We start from the raw sequence: 16,670 nt of genomic DNA, 5'->3' as shown, positions 1-16,670 counted from the left end.
CAGAAGGAAGGATGACTTAAAGGGTCGTGAATTCAATGTCAAATCAGGAACCAAATGAGAAATGGGAGAGGGAAAGAGAAATTGGATTGAGAGAAAGAAAAAAAGAGACAGAAAAGTAAGGAAAAGGTTTAATTAAAAATTTTACATTTTTAAAATCTCCAAAAACACTTCACCATTTGTAGGTATGAGACTCCATGCTTATGGTTCATTTTCAGTGCTAGAGAGGTTGGTTCGCAGGCAGTCATCAACACTTAGCATATTAAAAAGGTACTTGTGTTTGTTGTTACTAGCCTTAAATATCTGTGGCAGGTTTAGATTGTACCTACCATGCAAATACAGCAATTAGTGATATTCAATACACGTCACCGGTGACACGGTCAACAAAATGCCGTTTAGCAAAACGTACCAGTGAAGTGGCGCAACTCAGCAACTTTTGGATATTTGCATTTAATCGTGTATCTGCCCCTTGCTTGAAGTTGGTGTACCATTTAAATGGTACATAAATAACTGCAAACACCATCAGCCTCACTGTTATTTTGACAGAAAAATCTGGCCCACAATCTCACAACTGCTCTACCTCAGAATCACAGACTCATTACAGTGCAGGAGGCCGCCATTCGGCCCATCATGTCCGCACTGGCTCTCTGAAAGAGCAATCCCCTCAGTTCCATTCCCCGCCTTCTCCCCATAACCCTACACATTCTTCCTTTTCATTTAACTAATTCCCCTTTTGTTACGACCAGATGAGAAAGGGGTCTAGGGTTCCCTCTCTGCCTTCACCTGGTTTTACCGTAGCAGGGTTTAATTTTAAAACACACCATTTTTTTTAGCTCCCCCTTTGTGGTCCTTGTTCACTAACTTCCAATTATAAGGCAAAGAAACTAGCCAAATAGGTTTTCTTAGGTTTAAAGAAAAATGAACTTTATTAGACTTGAACTCTAATTCAGTTAACGCCTTTGGATACGTGACGCGCCCATGCCAGCATGCATGCACAATACACACATGCAGATAGAGACAGAAAAGAGAAGAAATAAAGTGGAAAGTTTGAGGCAATATCTGAAGATGGTTTTAGTTACTGTTCTTCGAGCTCGCTGTAAAGTCCTTGATTGTAGGTAGGTCTTGCTTTTCGTTGGGGCCCAGTATTCTTCTTAAACCTTGTTCGATGTAGGAAACTTTTCTCTCTTGAAGTTCATGGGTCCAGACGCTTGAGAGAAAAAGATGGAAGCAGACAGGAGAGGTCTTCGCGCTCCAGGAACAAACAGTCTTTCTTTGAGCTCAAAAACTCTGTGGCTGGTTCAAAATACCAAGGACCAGCCAGTTAATCTCGTGACCAGCTGGTTTAACCAGTCTTGGCTTTTGTGGATTGCATCACCTTAGCAGTCTCTGGAATGCTCTTCCTTACATCTTCAATATCTGGTGATCAAAATCCACTCTGGGTTGAATGTGTCAGGAATGGTCCTTCGTCTCCACAAGCACGGTCTATTAGTATGTAAATGTTTTTCAGCTAAGTGTCTGGCAGCCCTTGTAACAGGCCTTCTCTTCTTCCCAGCAAGTTTAAAATCAATGTTCATATGACAAAATTAATATGTCTCATTCTTGGCAGCCTGCATGACACTTTGAAATACTTCAATTGAACCTATCTCCACCACGTTCTCAGGCAGCACATTCCAGACCTTAACCACTCGCTGCGTGGAAAAGTTTTCCTCATCTCACTTTTGCTTCTCTTAACAAATATTTTAAATCTGTGCCCCCTCGTTCTCAATCCTTTCATGAGTGGGAGCAGTTTCTCTCTATCTCCTCTGTCCAGATCCCTCATGATTTTGAATACTTCTATCAAATCACCTCTCAGCCTTCTCTTCTCCAAGCACAACAGTCCTAACTTCTCCAATCTATCTTCATAACTAAAGTTCTTCATCCCTGGAACAATTCTCGTGAATCTTTTCTGTACTCTCTACAATGCCCTCACTTCTTTCCTAAAGTGCAGCGCCCAGAACTGGGCAATACTCCAGCTGAGGCCAAACTAGTGTCTTAAATAATTTCAACATAACTTCCTTGTTCTTGGTGTTTATGCCCCTATTAATAAAGCACAGGATACTGTATACTTTATTAACCGCTCTCTCTCTCAACTTATCCTGCCACCTTCAATGACTTATGCACATATGCACCCAAGTCCCTCTGCTCCTGCACCCCCTTTAGAATTGTACCCTTTATTTTATATTGTCTCTCTATGTTCTTCTACCAAAATTAATCACTTCACATTTCTCTGCACTAAACTTCAACTGCCACCTGTTTGCCCATTCCACCAACTTGTTGATGTCATTTTGAAGTTCTCCACCATCCTCCCAGCAGTTCACAATGCTTCCAAGTTTCATATCAACTGCAAACTTTGAAATTGCGCTCTGTACATCAAGGTCTAGGTCATTAATATAAATCAGGAAAAGCAAGGGTCCCCCCACTGATCCCTAAGGAACTCCACTACAAACCTTCCTCCCGCCCGAAAAAACATCTATTAACTACTACTCGGTTTCCTTCACTCAGCCAATTTTGTATCCCTGTTGCTACCATCCCTTTTATTCCATGAGCTGCAAGTTTGCTCACAAGTCTTTTGTGTGACACTATGTCAAACACCTTTTGAAGTCCACATACACTACATCAACAGCATTGCCCTCATCAACCCTCTCTGTTACCTCCTCGAAAAATTCCAGCAAGTTAGTTAAACATGATTTTCCCTTAAGAAATCCATGCTGGTTTTCCTTAATTAACTTGCATTTGTCCATGTGACTATTGATTTTGTCCCAAATTATTTTTTTCTACAAGTTTCCCTACCACTGATGTTAAGCTGACTGGCCTGATCTTGACAGGCTTTTTTGAACAAGGGTGTAACGTTTACAATTCTCCCATCCTCTGGCACCTCTGAAAAATTATGGCCAGTGCCTCTGCAATTTCCACCCTCACTTCCCTCAGTATTCTTGGATGCAACTCATCTGGTCCTGGTGTTTTACCCACTTTAAGTACACACAGCCGATCTAATACTTCCTCTAACAATTTTAAGCCCCTCCTCTTTCAACATCATCTTCCTTGGGTAAAGACAGATGCAAAATATTCATTTAATACCTCAGCTATGCCCTCTCCCTTTATGTGCAAATCCCCTTTCTGGTCCCTTATCAGCCCCACTCCTCCTTTTACCACCCTTTTACGATTTATATGCCTATAGAAAACTTTGGGATTTCCTTTAATGCAGGCTCCCAGTTTCTTTGCTGCTCTCTCTTTGTTTCTCTTATTTGATTCTCCACTTCCTTTCTGGACCTTCTATATTCAGCCTGGTTCTCAATAGTATTTTCTACCTGGAATCTGTCAAGCACACTTTTTCTTCTTTATCTTAATCTCTACTTCTTTTGTCACCAAGGGAGCTCTGGATTTGTTTACTCTACCTTTCCCCTTCGAGGGAACATAACTTGACTGTGCCCAAACTCTCTCTTCTTTGAAGGTAGTCCATTGTTCAGCTACAGTTTTCCTGTCAGCTTTTGACTCCAATTTATTTGCCCCAGCTCCATTCTTACCCCATTGAAGTTGGCCTTCCCCCAGTTAATGATTCTTACCCTGGATTGCTCTTTGTCCTTTTCCATAGTCAGCCGAAACCTTATGATACAATGATCGCTATCCTCTAAATGCTCTCCTACTGATACTTGATCACTTCGTCCACCTCATCCCCAATTACCAGGTCTAGCAGTGCCTCCTTTCCTGTTGAACTAGGAACATACTGTTGTCGAAAATTTTCCTGAACACACTCTAGGAACTCTTGCCCCTCACTGCCCTTTACAGTAGTATTATCCCTGTAAAGTCCCCCATTATAACGACCCTTTAATTTTTGCACCTCTGCAATTTCCTTGCAAATTTGTTCGTCTATGTCCTTCCCACTAGCTGGTGGCCTATAGACAACACCGAGCAATGTAACTCCACCTTTTTTGTTCCTTAGCTCTAGCCAAATTGATTCTGTCCTCGACCCCTCTAGAACATCCTTTTCCTCCAGCACTGCAATGTTCTCCTTCATCAATACTGCTACCCCCCCACCTTTTTTGCCTTTCCTATCTTTTCTGAACACCTTATATCCAGGAATATTTAACTCTGGGACATCCTTTTCCTCCAGCACTGCAATGTTCTCCTTCATCAATACTGCTACCCCTCCCCCTTTTTTGCCTTTCCTATCTTTTCTGAACACCTTATATCCAGGAATATTTAACACCCAGTCCTGCCCTTCTTTGAGCCTGGTCTCTGTTACAGCCACATCATATTCCCACATGGCAATCTGCGCCGACACCTCACTAGTCTTATTAACCACACTCCATGCATTCACATACAAGCACATTAACTCTGATTCAGACTTGATTACTTTCTCCCTTACTCTGACCCCACCTATCTATCACCCCCAGTTATCTATCACCCCCAGTATCCTATGCACATTGGTATTCCTCTCTGATATTTGCTCCTGGTTCCCACACCCCTGACAAGTTACCAGTTTTGCTTCTTTCTAATCTGAGCTCCCTCCCAGGTTGCCATCTCCCTGACAATTTAGTTTAAACCCTTTCCAACAACATGAGCAAATCTCCCTGCGAAGATATTCGTCCCAGTCCTGCTAAGATTCAACCTGTCCATCTTGCACAGGTCCCACCTGCCCCAGAGCCGGTCCCAATGTCTCAGAAATCTGATGCCCTCCCTCCTACATCGGTTCTCCAGCCACATCTTCAATCACTCAATTCTCCTATTCCTGTGCTCACTTGCACGTGGGACTGGATTAATCCTGAGATTACTGCTTTTGAGGTCCTGCTTTTTAATCTCCTTCCTAGCTCTCTAAAATCTGCTTTCAGGGCCTCATCCCCCTTCATATCTATGTCATTGGTACCAACGTGGACCACAACCTCTGGCTGTCCACCCTCCCCCAGAAGAATCTCCTGCAGCCGCTCCATCACATCCTTGACCCTGGCACCAGGGAGGCAACACACCATCTTGGAGTCACGTTTACTGCCACAAAAACACCGGTCTGTTCTCCTAACTATCCTATCACGAGTCCCCTATCACGACTACTCTTCCACTCTTCTTCCTTCCCTCCTGTGCAGCTGAGCCACCTGTGGTGCAATAAACTTGGCTCTGACTGCACTCCTGAGGAACCATCACCCTCACCAGCACCCAAAATGGAAAACCGATTAGCCAGTGAGATCACATCAGGGGACTCCTGCACTACCTGCCTGACAGTCACCCATTTCTCATCTGCCTGCATACCCCTAACCTGTGGTGTGACCACCTCCCTAAACGTGCTATCCACGTAGTCCTTGGCCTCGTGGAAGCACACACGCCGATGCATGCCAAATAGATCCAAGGTATCTACCAATAAAATGAAGTTACTCCCTTCTCAATGTCCACAACTAGCCATTTGTTTAAAAGTTACGTTGATGCAATTCAGGAGTGAATTGCATATATTTCCCACGTCTCCTTTGAGCATTTTGTGTGTGTGTATTACATGCAGTTAGTTCTGCATCAGTGCTTTCTATGTTTTGGAATTCACTGTACTGGTTTTCTTACCACTTGCATACACAAGAATGCGTTCTTTCATCCATGAATGTGTAGCCAGTCTGCAAATCAAATGCCACACCTCCACCAGACTGGATGATTGTTACCACTGGAGGAAGTTTACATGTAGCAATTACTCAACCTGCCTCATGAATTGGAAACTTTTAAACAATATTTGTTTCAGGAGGTACTGAATCATTTATGATCAGTGATTACAATCAATTCACCAATTAGATCAACATATTTCATACATTTACCAGCACATTAAATCATCTTGTATGACATACATTTTTGCTGTAAATTTTTTAATTCCTGCCTAACACCTGGTGGAAATGGATTTTAACCAGCTGCAGCAGAGACTGTTCTCGACCTTGTCATGCTGAGAGCAACAGCAGTTTCAACTATTGATTCATGTTTCTCCCAACATAAACAAACATAACAGGTACTAAAGCTTGCAGATGATGCTTCAAACAGTATTCACTTATTATATTTGAGGTGGCAGATCTCGCTTGAACTATCCAAACAAAACAGTGACCTTTTGGCCTTGTGACCAAACTTGCTTTTCTACAAAGTACATTGAACAATCAAAATTTAAAATGGATTAATTTTTAATATATCTATATACACTGCATTAAATATTAATTTTTACATATCAACATGAATCTATGACCATTCTACTTTACACCAGCAAGTGATTGAAATTATTTAGGTGAACTCTTGCAACGATCAAATACTCAGATTATGCATTCAATGCAGAAGCTCTTCTCTGAAAAAAAAATCCCCATGGAGTTTGGATGTTGCAGATTATAATGGACAACTTTTTCTGTTCCCAACCATCACTGAACACACATCTTCAAGTGTCACATTCCCACAACTTGGATTGATAAAGTGCCTTTAAAATGTAAAATAAAATTTAAGGAACTCTACAAAGGGAAAAACAAAAAGCAGTGGCTGAGGCATGGAGCTAATAACAAAAAAGCCAAAGTTACAAATAACTCGCACTAAATCAAATTGACAATTTATTGAAAACCAAGATCAATGATCAAATCCCCAGCTCACAAGTTGAATGTTGCAGTAAAACTGCTGACTGGCCAATACAATAACCAATTTATTTTTGTTGTATATCAGCAACTATTTACAGTTGAGGACCGAAATAGCAGATTTGTTGCAATGTATGGCATCACATCATGAAAATACAGGCCAGTTAAATTATAGTCAATAAACTTATTTGTCTACTTAATTGTTACACCCTTCGGATATCAATGCAGCTGTAATGCTGATTTATAGATATAACCTGAAAGGGCTTTTCAACATGAAGTGCTGGGATTCAAGATTGAGATAAATATCCTGTACATTACAATTCTAATTTATACAGGTTCAAATTTTAGATAATGTCCAAATTAGCCATTAGTTTCAGGAATTTTCTCTCCTCCACTGCACCTTCAATCGAACACGACACTGTCAAGAACACTGCATCTGCACTCTTACCACATCTCACTTTTACCTCTTTTAACAGCATTTTTTCCCAATTTCACAACATTGTTGTTTTCACCATGCCTTATGTAGCAATCTACATGAGTTGTCACTGAAAAATTTGCAGTCATAGAATTACTTCAACTCATTGAATAGCCACAGACCAAGAAAAACATGTTACCAAAATTAACCACTATTGTTCTTACAGTTGAGAAAAACTCAATTCATAAGCATTTTTCACATTTAGGATAGATGGCAGTTACAGAGCATCAATGCACTCTTACTCTACTTACTTTATACTTTATAATTAATTTTTTAACTTATAACCATTTTGTCTAATCCAAAAGACTTTAAAAGCTTATGAATAATCTTGTGCAAGGTGCTTAGTACAACTCACTTAACATTAAACTTTGCCTTCTCAAGCAGTAAAAGAAATTCTACTGCCCAGAACCACCTGCATCTGGACATAGATAGGTTTGCAGAATGGGCAGAGAGGTGGCAGATGGAATTTAATACTGACAAGCGTGAGGTGATGCAGTTTGGCAGAAGGAATGGGGAGAGGCAATATATACTTAATGGCAGAGTTCACATGAGTGTGCAGGAACAGAGGGACCTGGGGGGTGGATGTGCACAGATCTTTGAAGATGGTAGGACATATTGAGAGAGTGGTTAGTAAAGCACATTGGATCTTGGGCTTCACAAATAGAGATATTGAGTACAAAAGCAAGGAAGTTATGCTGAACCTTTATAAAGCTCTGGTTAGACCCCAACTGGAGTACTACATCCAGTTCTGGCCACCACACTTCAGGAAGGATATGAGGGTTCTTGAGAGGATGCAGAAGAGATTTACAGAATGGTTCCAGGATGGAGGATTTTAGTTACAAATTTAGGTTGGAGAAGCTGGGGTTGTTCTCCTTAGAACAAAGGAAATTCAGGGAAGAATTAATAGAAGTGCACAAGATTATGACAGGCTTAGCTAAGTTAGAGAAAGAAAAACTGTTCCCATTTACAAATGGTACAAGGACTAGGGGACACAGATTGAAAGTTTTGGGCAAAAGATGCAGGGGGAATATGAAGAAGCATTTTTTACGCAGAGGATGATAATGACCTAGAACTAGTTGCCCACATGTGTGGTGGAAACAGAGACAATCAATGGCTTCAAGAGGAAGTTGGACGACCACCTGAGAGAAATAGACGCAGTGCTACGGGGATCAAGCCAGAGAGTGGGACTGACTGCATAGCTCAGAGGAAGCCAGCATGGACTCAACAGGCCGAATGGCCCCGATCTGTTCCATAAATGTGGTAATGACTTGGAACTCACTGCCAATGAGAGTGGTGGAAGTGGAGACGATTAATGATTTCAAAAGGAAGTTAGACGAGCACTTGAGGGAAATAAACTTGTAGGGCTAAGGGGATAGATCTGGGGAAATGGGACTGACTTGATTGCTCAATAGAGAGCCGGCATGGACTTGATGGATTGAATGGCATCCTTTTGTGCCATAATAAATCTATGAATCTAACTTTTGCCCTGGCAGAGAATAGCCAACTCAAACCTTCTGTTTCCTATGTCTTACACCAGGTACCACTTTTAACCACTAGTGCTCAGGGCTGTAATTTAAGTGGAGCTACTGGGTTTGTGTATTTCATATGACATTAAAAGTCATGACTAAATACCACATTACATAGCATAACATATTAAGCAGTATGTGCCAGATATATTTCTTGCATAGACAATTACTGTACACCAGCAGCAGCTCCGGTCCATGACCCAGCATAGCCCTCACTCTACCATTAGCAGTAAGCCAGGGGACTAGCCCTGTTTCAAATGAGTGTAGAAGAGCATGCCAGGAATAGCACCAAGCATACCTAAAATTGAGGTGCAAACCTGGTGAAGTTACAACACAGGACTGCATGCATGCTAAATAGCGGAAGCAGCATGCGAGAGACAGAGCTACGCAATCCCACAACCAACAGATCAGATCAAAATTCTGCAGTTCTGCCACATCCAATTACGAATGGTGGTGGATATTTAAACTAACAGCAGGATACTCCCTGTACATCCCCATCCTCAATGCTGGCAGAACTCAGCACATCAGTGCAAAAGACAAAGATGAAGTATTTGCAATCATCTTCAGCTAGAAGTGCCAAATGAATTATCTATCTTAACCCCTCCTGAGGTCCCCAGCATCACAAATACCAGCCATCAGCCAACTCAATTCACTCCATGTGATATCAAGAAACAGCTGAGCCCACTGGATACAGCAAAGGCTATGGGTCCCAGCAACATCCCAGCTGTAGTAAAGACATGCTCCTGAGCCAACCATGCTCCGAGCCAAGCTGTTCCAGTACAGCTACAACACTGACATCTACCAGACAAAGTGGAAAATTTCCCAGTTATGTCCTGTATGCAAAAAACAGGGCAATTCTCATACAGCCAATTATCATCACATCTGTTACACTAAATCAGCAAAGTAATGGAAGGCATCGTTCACAGCACTATCAAACGGCACTTGCTCAGCAATAACCTGCTCACCAGTGGTTCTGTCAGAACCACTTGGCTCCAGATTTCATTACAGCCTTGCCCCACATATGGACAAAAGAGCTGAATTCCAAAAGTGAGGTATAGGTGACTGCCCTTGACATCAACGCAGCCTTTGGTCAAGGTGCCCTACTAAAAGTGAAGTCAATGGAAATCAAGGGGAAAACTCTTCACTAGTTGGAGTCATCTCATCCCCAGGACATCACTGCAGGAGTTCCTCAGGCTAGCGTCCTCGGCCCAACCATCTTCAACTGCTTCATTAGTGATCTTCCCTCCAAAACAAGGTCAGACTTGGGGGTGCTGGCTGACGATTTCACAGCATTCAGTTCTATTCACAACTCCTCAGATAATGAAGCTGTCTGTGCCCACTTGCAGCAAAGCCTGGACAACATTCAGGCTTGGGCTGACAAGTGGCAAGTAACATTCACACCACACAAGTGCCAGGCAATGACCATCTCCAACAAGAGAGAATCTAACCACCTCTCTTTAACATTCTACCATCGCTGAATCTCCCACCAACATCATCTTGGGGGTCACCATTGCTCAGAAACTTAACTGAACTAGCTGCACAAATACTGTGGCGACAAGAACAGGTCTGAGGCTGGGTATGCTGCAGCAAGTAACCCACCTTGTGATTCCCCAAAGCCTTTTCACCATCTACAAGACACAAGTCTTTTTACCATTTACATACACTATTTACAATTTATATCGATGACTTAGATGAGCGGACCAAGTGTTAAGTATCCAAGTTTGCTGACGATACAAAGTCAGATGGAAAAGTAAACTGTGGGGAGGGCACAAAGAGGTTGCCAAAGGATTGACACAGGTTAAATGAGTGTGCAAGAACATGGCAGATGGAATACAATATGGCACAAAGTGAAGTTTTCCACTTTGGTAGTAAAAATAGAAAAGCAGAATATTTTTTAAATGCTGAGAGACTGGAAAATGTTGGTTTTCAGAGGGACCTGGGTGTCCTTGTAGACAAATCACAGCAAGTTAACAAGCAAGTACCCCAAGCAACTAAAACTTTATAACAAAGGGATTGGAATATGAGTCAAGAAGTCTTACTACAATTATATAGGGCCTTGGTGAGACCACACCTGGAGTACTGTGTACAGTTTTAGTCTCCTTACATGAGGAAGCATATACTTGCCATAAGAGATAGTGCAACAAAGGTTCATTAGACTGATTCCTGGGATGAGAGGATTGTGCTATGAGGGAAGATGGAGTTGACTAGATTAAGTTCTGGGAATATAGAAAAAAATAGCAGTGATCTTATTTTAAAACATATAAAATTCTTAAGGGGGTTGACAGGGTAGATGCTGGGAGGGTGTTGCCCCTGGGTGAGGAGTCTAGAACTAGGGGTCATAATCTCAGAATAAGGGATCGACCATTAGGACTTAGATGAGGAGACATTTCTTCACTCAAAGGGTTTTAAGTCTTTGGAATTCTCTACCCCAGAGAGCTGTGAAAGCTCAGTTGTTGAATATATGCCAGACAGACATCATTAGAGTTTTGAATACTAGGGGAATTAAGGGATATGGGGATAGTGCACAATGGTGGACTGAGGTAGAGATCAGCCATAACCTTACAGAATGCCTGAGTAGGCTCAAAGGGCCAAGTGGCTACTCCTGTGCCTATTTCTTATGTTTCTTAAATCAGGAGTGTGATGGAATACTCTCCATTTGCCGAGATCACTGCAGCTCCAACAACACTCAAGAAGCTAGCCACCATCCAGGACAAAGCAGCCCACTTGATTGGCACTCCAATCCACCGTATTAAGCATTCACTCCCTCCACCATCAGTGCACAGTGTCTGCTGTGAGTACCATCTACAAGATACACTGCAGCAACTCATCAAGGTTCCTTCAACAGCACCTTCTAAACCTGCAACCTATACCACCTAGAAGAACAAGGGCAGCAGACACATGGGAACACCATCACCTGCAAATTCCCCGTCATGTCACACACCATCCTGACTTAGAAATATATCACGGTTCTTTCACTGTCGATGGGTCAAAATTCTGGAACTCCCTAACTTTCAGCACTGTGGGTGTACCAACACCACACGGAGTGCAGTGGTTCAAGCTGGTGGCTCGCTACCACCTTCTCAAGGACAGTTCCGGAGGGGCAATAAACGCTGGCCCTGCCAGCGACACCCACATTCAATGAACGAACGGGGTAAAAACTGTCACTAAGAAAATCAGCAGGAGTTCAAAGATCCCATGCTGTGAGAGGCTGCAACGGTGTATACTTTTTATTTGAATTTAAACTTTAAATTGTAATGATACGGAACATATTTAAGAATTTCAGACTTTTAAATGTCAGTCGACCACAGTAAAGCAAGAAGGTGAGGGTAAGCCTGCATCAGTGGCAGTCATAGGCACCCAATAGGCCAATAGTATATTTTCACAATATTATAGTTAGTTTCCTATGAGTCCAGATGATCCTTGACTGAATCAATATCTGTACCGATCTACATTTCAAATGAAAGCGTTCAGATTACCCTGGTGCCTACTAGCTCCATGAAAATAACTGATTTGATTGTGACCTTCGTGCTCAACACTGTGATGGAATAGACTATTTCTTGAAGTATAAAGTTGAGGATGTTGATCCCACATAAGAAACAAGTACAGCTGGGCAAAAGTAAATAAGGAAACATAATCTTCCCAATTTGGACTTAGGATTCACATTTCCTGGTTCTGACAAAAATTGTCAACCAAAAATTGTTGCTTGTGCTGAAGTTCTTACTCAGGACAGGATAAAAGCAAGCAAATTAAACCGCCACTTGAAGACCAAACGTTTTGCCCTCAAAGATAAACCTCAAGATTTTTTTCCACACCTGAAAGAACAGATGAAGATAATCAAGGAAGTTCAATAGCTGTCTCGTGGTAAAGTTTTGGCAAGAATCTGCAAACCGAGGAAGGAATGCTACTTGCTTTTGATCAACTCAAATCAACATCTCACCATCAGTTCCTCAATCAATGCTTCCAGGTTTTATTCCAGAGCGATTTGACAGACATATTTGACAGGTTCAATAAACTGAACCTTTTTATGCAGGTAAAAACAGTAACATTTGCATTATGCACAAAAAAGTACAGAGCTTTGCCAAAAAACTTCTTTTTATGTAACTAAATGCTACAAGACAATGTAACGACATTCCAACATTCTCTTCCAAAAGTGTCAGTGCTGGAAGACAAATATGTAATTCTGAAGTTTTGCACAAAATTCAGCAAATATATTGCAGGATTTCACCTGGGTTCAAAAGCAGTTTTTGAAGAATTTGTAGCAGTAGCCAAGATTGTCATGAGTCCAAAAGAGAATTTGATCGTCAGAGCTGGTGAGTCTGTTTATAGAGACAGTTTTAAAGTCATGCTGCTTGATCAGTTCCGGCTGTCAATTCCAAGAGTTCCCAAAGTTCTTCAAGTGCACTATTGAAATACAAGTTCGCTTTGCTTCAATGCATCTGTGTACATCAGTGTTTACATTAAAGACAAAATGTTAAAACGGCATGAAAGTAGAAACTGATTTGAATCTCTGAAAATCAAATCGAGATTTCACAAATTGCACCCTATGCTCATCCGACTCCCATGAGATTAAGGGTAAGTCCATCAAGTGCTCTCTTATGCTCAAGTTTATTCAACTGTACTGTACTGGTACTGTGCTATTAATGTTTTCTGTCTTGAGCATTATGCTAATACAGCCAAGAAAATAAAATCTTGTTCTATGCAAAAATACAGGAGTGAAATTGGTGTTTACCAGTAGTGCGAAAGGGGCACATACCGAATTGGCAATCCCTTTTACACCATGCCTGATTTTGGAAAAGAAACTAACGCAGTGTAAAACAAGCTACCAACTTGCTATCACTCGTTTCGTGTTACTGATAGAAATCAATTTAATCCCACTGTTTCTTAAGGGGGGGGGGGGGGGCGGATGTTCATGCATGGAGCATTAATCTCCAAAGGGGGAGGGGGCAGGAAAGAAATATTTGGGAACTTTTGCTCTACATTATATCAAATCCCTGCCCAATAGTTAGCCAAAATTCACAAGATAACATTAAAGCAGGCAGTACAGCACTTATGCTCGTGCAAGATATTTGGCAAATCAAGATTGGACCATAAAGAGAGTACTATACTACCTGAAGAAAATAATAATTCCATGAGAGCTAAATGCTCAATGAAGAGATTGAAAACAAAACACTTTTTCTTTTAAAAAAGCTTTTTATGTCGAACATGCTGTGGGACAGCCAATGATCCCCAACACAGAAAACTCCCAAACTCAATTGAGAAATCCAGAGAGACATAGAAGTTCAGATGCTTTTTTTTTAAAAAAGAGATTTAAAAATTGAATGAGCCATCCTGGAAGTCTGAGGCATCTCTCACTTCCTCAAAAAACCAAACAGTACAGCTAGTTACCACCAGCCTCCCAAGTTACACGGAATATAAATTCTAACTTACCCAAAGTTCCACTGCCTGTACAATCTCCCACACAAAGTCCAATTTCTGTCCTCACCAACGTAGACCTCCCTGACTCCTGATGCATTTTATTCAAAATCTTGATCTTGGTCTATTTTACTTCTGTAATCTCCATCATTGCTATCACAACACATGCCCTCTGTAATTCCCCCTCTCACTTCATCTTCAGTCATCCTGCCCCTAGATAACTCCCTGCCCATCTGCCAAAGAGTCCTTAAAAACTCTTCAACCATTATATTTGGTTACTTGATCCCTTGCCAATATTCAGTTTTTGCCTCTAAAAAACTTTCAAAACTTTCACTATTAAAAGATGGTATGCAAAGATAAATTATACAGTTTTGTAAGCTCTTAGCCTGTTGAGCAAATGGCAGGATCACACATTTATCAGAATAAAAGCACCTTAAAGAATTTTTTTTGTTAATTCAATAATTAGGTATGATGTCTTGATAGATATAGTGTCATGTGTAGTGAAAAGCAATTTCTATCACTCCCCCAAATTCCTGATCTTTACCAAGCTATGAGGAGACACCTGAATGATGACATTGAGCGCTATAAAAATACAAATCAAGGCGAGGAAAGAAAATTTACAGTTCCTGACTCAGCAGATTTCCACAGATGATAAATTTCAAAGTCACTCAGTGCAATCACATTACAAGGTCTGTGTTGGTGCAAAGCAGTTTCGGATCAAAGTTAAACTTACAGAATACAAAGTGGGGGTCAAAGCTCCAGCTGAGGTGAAGCAGAGTGAGACCATCTCTTCCAAAGTTTCACTCCTCTGTGCCCTGGTGTCAAGTAGGACCCTGACTCTGGATTCAGGTTGCATTTATACTATTACTATTTCACACCAAACAGAAGATATTATAGTATAAAAGCACCTTTTTTATAATCATCACAAACCAAAAAAACAAATTAATTTGCACAGTTTGGTTGGGATCAAGCAATCCAAAATAAAGGTTAAGGTTTGGCAGTGTATCAAACATGTTCAAATTGGGTATTTGTTTACAATGTTACAGCCTAACACAGTGGCAAGTGAATTATAAAGAGAATATTGCACTTCCAGAAGCTACTGGAAGGCTGCTGTATTAAAAGGTTCAAATTAAGTGTAGAGAAGCCATTCCCTGAATTAATAAACTAAGATTACTGCCAAAAGAAACAAATCAGTCCCATAACTACAGAAGTTGGTGGACTGTTATTTTTGTTTTGTCAGACACAGATTTTATTGTGAACAATGATGGCCATATTAATATTTACAGTTGATATTCAAAGTGAAGGACAATGACGTCCATACTGAAGGAACACGTGTGTAATCAGTGGTTAAATACAGGAAAGTAACACACATTTAACATGTCTAATATGCCTAGAATTCTTAAACAAGCAACATGTATTCGACAGCCCCATGTTCACTGTAATAAAAGACAAACTCTTACTATTGTACGAAATACAAACGCCACTCAAAAAAAATAAAAACGGATACTACTTGCGTCAAAAATCTTCAAAGAACTCCAAGTCTTCCCTGTAACTATGCAACTTGCACCAAGATAGATGTCAATAAAAAGGTACTTGCCAGTGCCAAAAAGGTTTTAAAGTGATTTGATCAAACACCCGAAAGTTTTGGGGTTTTTAAAAAACTTTTCCAACTTCTAGTCAATTTTCTGTGATGTGACTTTAAAAAAAGTTGTAAGGCTTTATTAAATGAGTGTGAGATGCTGGTGGTTACATAATGTGGAAACCTGTTGAGTGTCAGGTTATTTACTCACCCATTGTAGTGAGCTTTCACTTTGATAGAGTCACCTGTTCCATACTCCATGTTGTCATCCATTCTCGTGGGCATGACACAACTCAAACTCCACCAACCAACAGGTTCAAAGAAAAAAAGGGGAAAAAAATTAACAAACTTTTGGACAAGATCGAAGGAAAGCGCAGTTACATCAACGCGCTCCCACTCTCAGATTCTCGTATAAATTCCAGTTTCTCCTTTCAGAAAAATTCAACCCTTTCACCTCAGCAGATTTTCTCTAAAAAAAAACACAAATCCGAATTATGTCAGAACTGCTAGTCGAGTTTCAGAAGAGATTTAAAAGACTTTCGATGTAATTCTTTTTTGAATAATACGAAACAGCACCAGCTTTTGCTCGACTGCGTCCCACCCAAACTTATTGCTGTCGACGATTCTCCGCGGATCTCGAACTCTCCAGGAGAGAAGCGGAAATTTTCGCTCGCGCTGGACAAATGGCGGTTGCAGGTTAACCGACAATTTCACCACTCTCCCCGCCCCCACAGTATGCCCCATGCCAACAGCCAATCGCATACCAGCACAAACATACCTGTCCTCTCACAGCCACAACCAATCCCGAGAGACAAAGAGGCGCAATCCTCCCTTGACCAATCAGGAACAAACAGACATTAACCAATAGGACGAGGGTTTTTTTTACCTGCAGCCAATCGGATCAGGGATCAACCTTTTGGCCCCCCCCCCAAAAAGAAAGCACCTGTAACCAATGGGAGACGGGCAGCCACCCTGCACTTATACTAACGAACAGAAAGAAAGACTTGCATTTATATAGCGCCTTTCAGGACCTCCAGAATGTCCTCAAGCATTTTACAGCCAGTTAAATGCTT

At 41.1% G+C, this 16,670-nt stretch overlaps 1 protein-coding gene across 2 annotated transcripts in view; it reads right to left on the bottom strand.

Annotated features, from left to right (window-relative positions):
- The window catches only part of prkcz (protein kinase C, zeta), a 744,042-nt gene extending 727,742 nt beyond the window's left edge, over positions 1-16,300 (bottom strand). Inside the window, exon 1 of one of the 2 annotated variants that reach the window (XM_068017159.1) lies at positions 15,809-16,300. In XM_068017159.1, coding sequence (XP_067873260.1) covers positions 15,809-15,882 — 74 coding nt within the window. In that variant the 5' untranslated portion in view covers positions 15,883-16,300. The remainder of the gene's footprint in view (positions 1-15,808) is intronic. The other variant, XM_068017160.1, reaches the window with a different exon arrangement.
- Positions 16,301-16,670: the final 370 nt, after the last annotated feature.

This window comes from Heterodontus francisci, chromosome 37 (genome assembly GCF_036365525.1).
Source record: "Heterodontus francisci isolate sHetFra1 chromosome 37, sHetFra1.hap1, whole genome shotgun sequence".
Classification (NCBI taxonomy): Eukaryota; Metazoa; Chordata; class Chondrichthyes; order Heterodontiformes; family Heterodontidae; genus Heterodontus; species Heterodontus francisci.
Note: the sequence above shows the minus strand (reverse complement) of the source record. Positions and strands in the feature narration are given on the sequence as shown.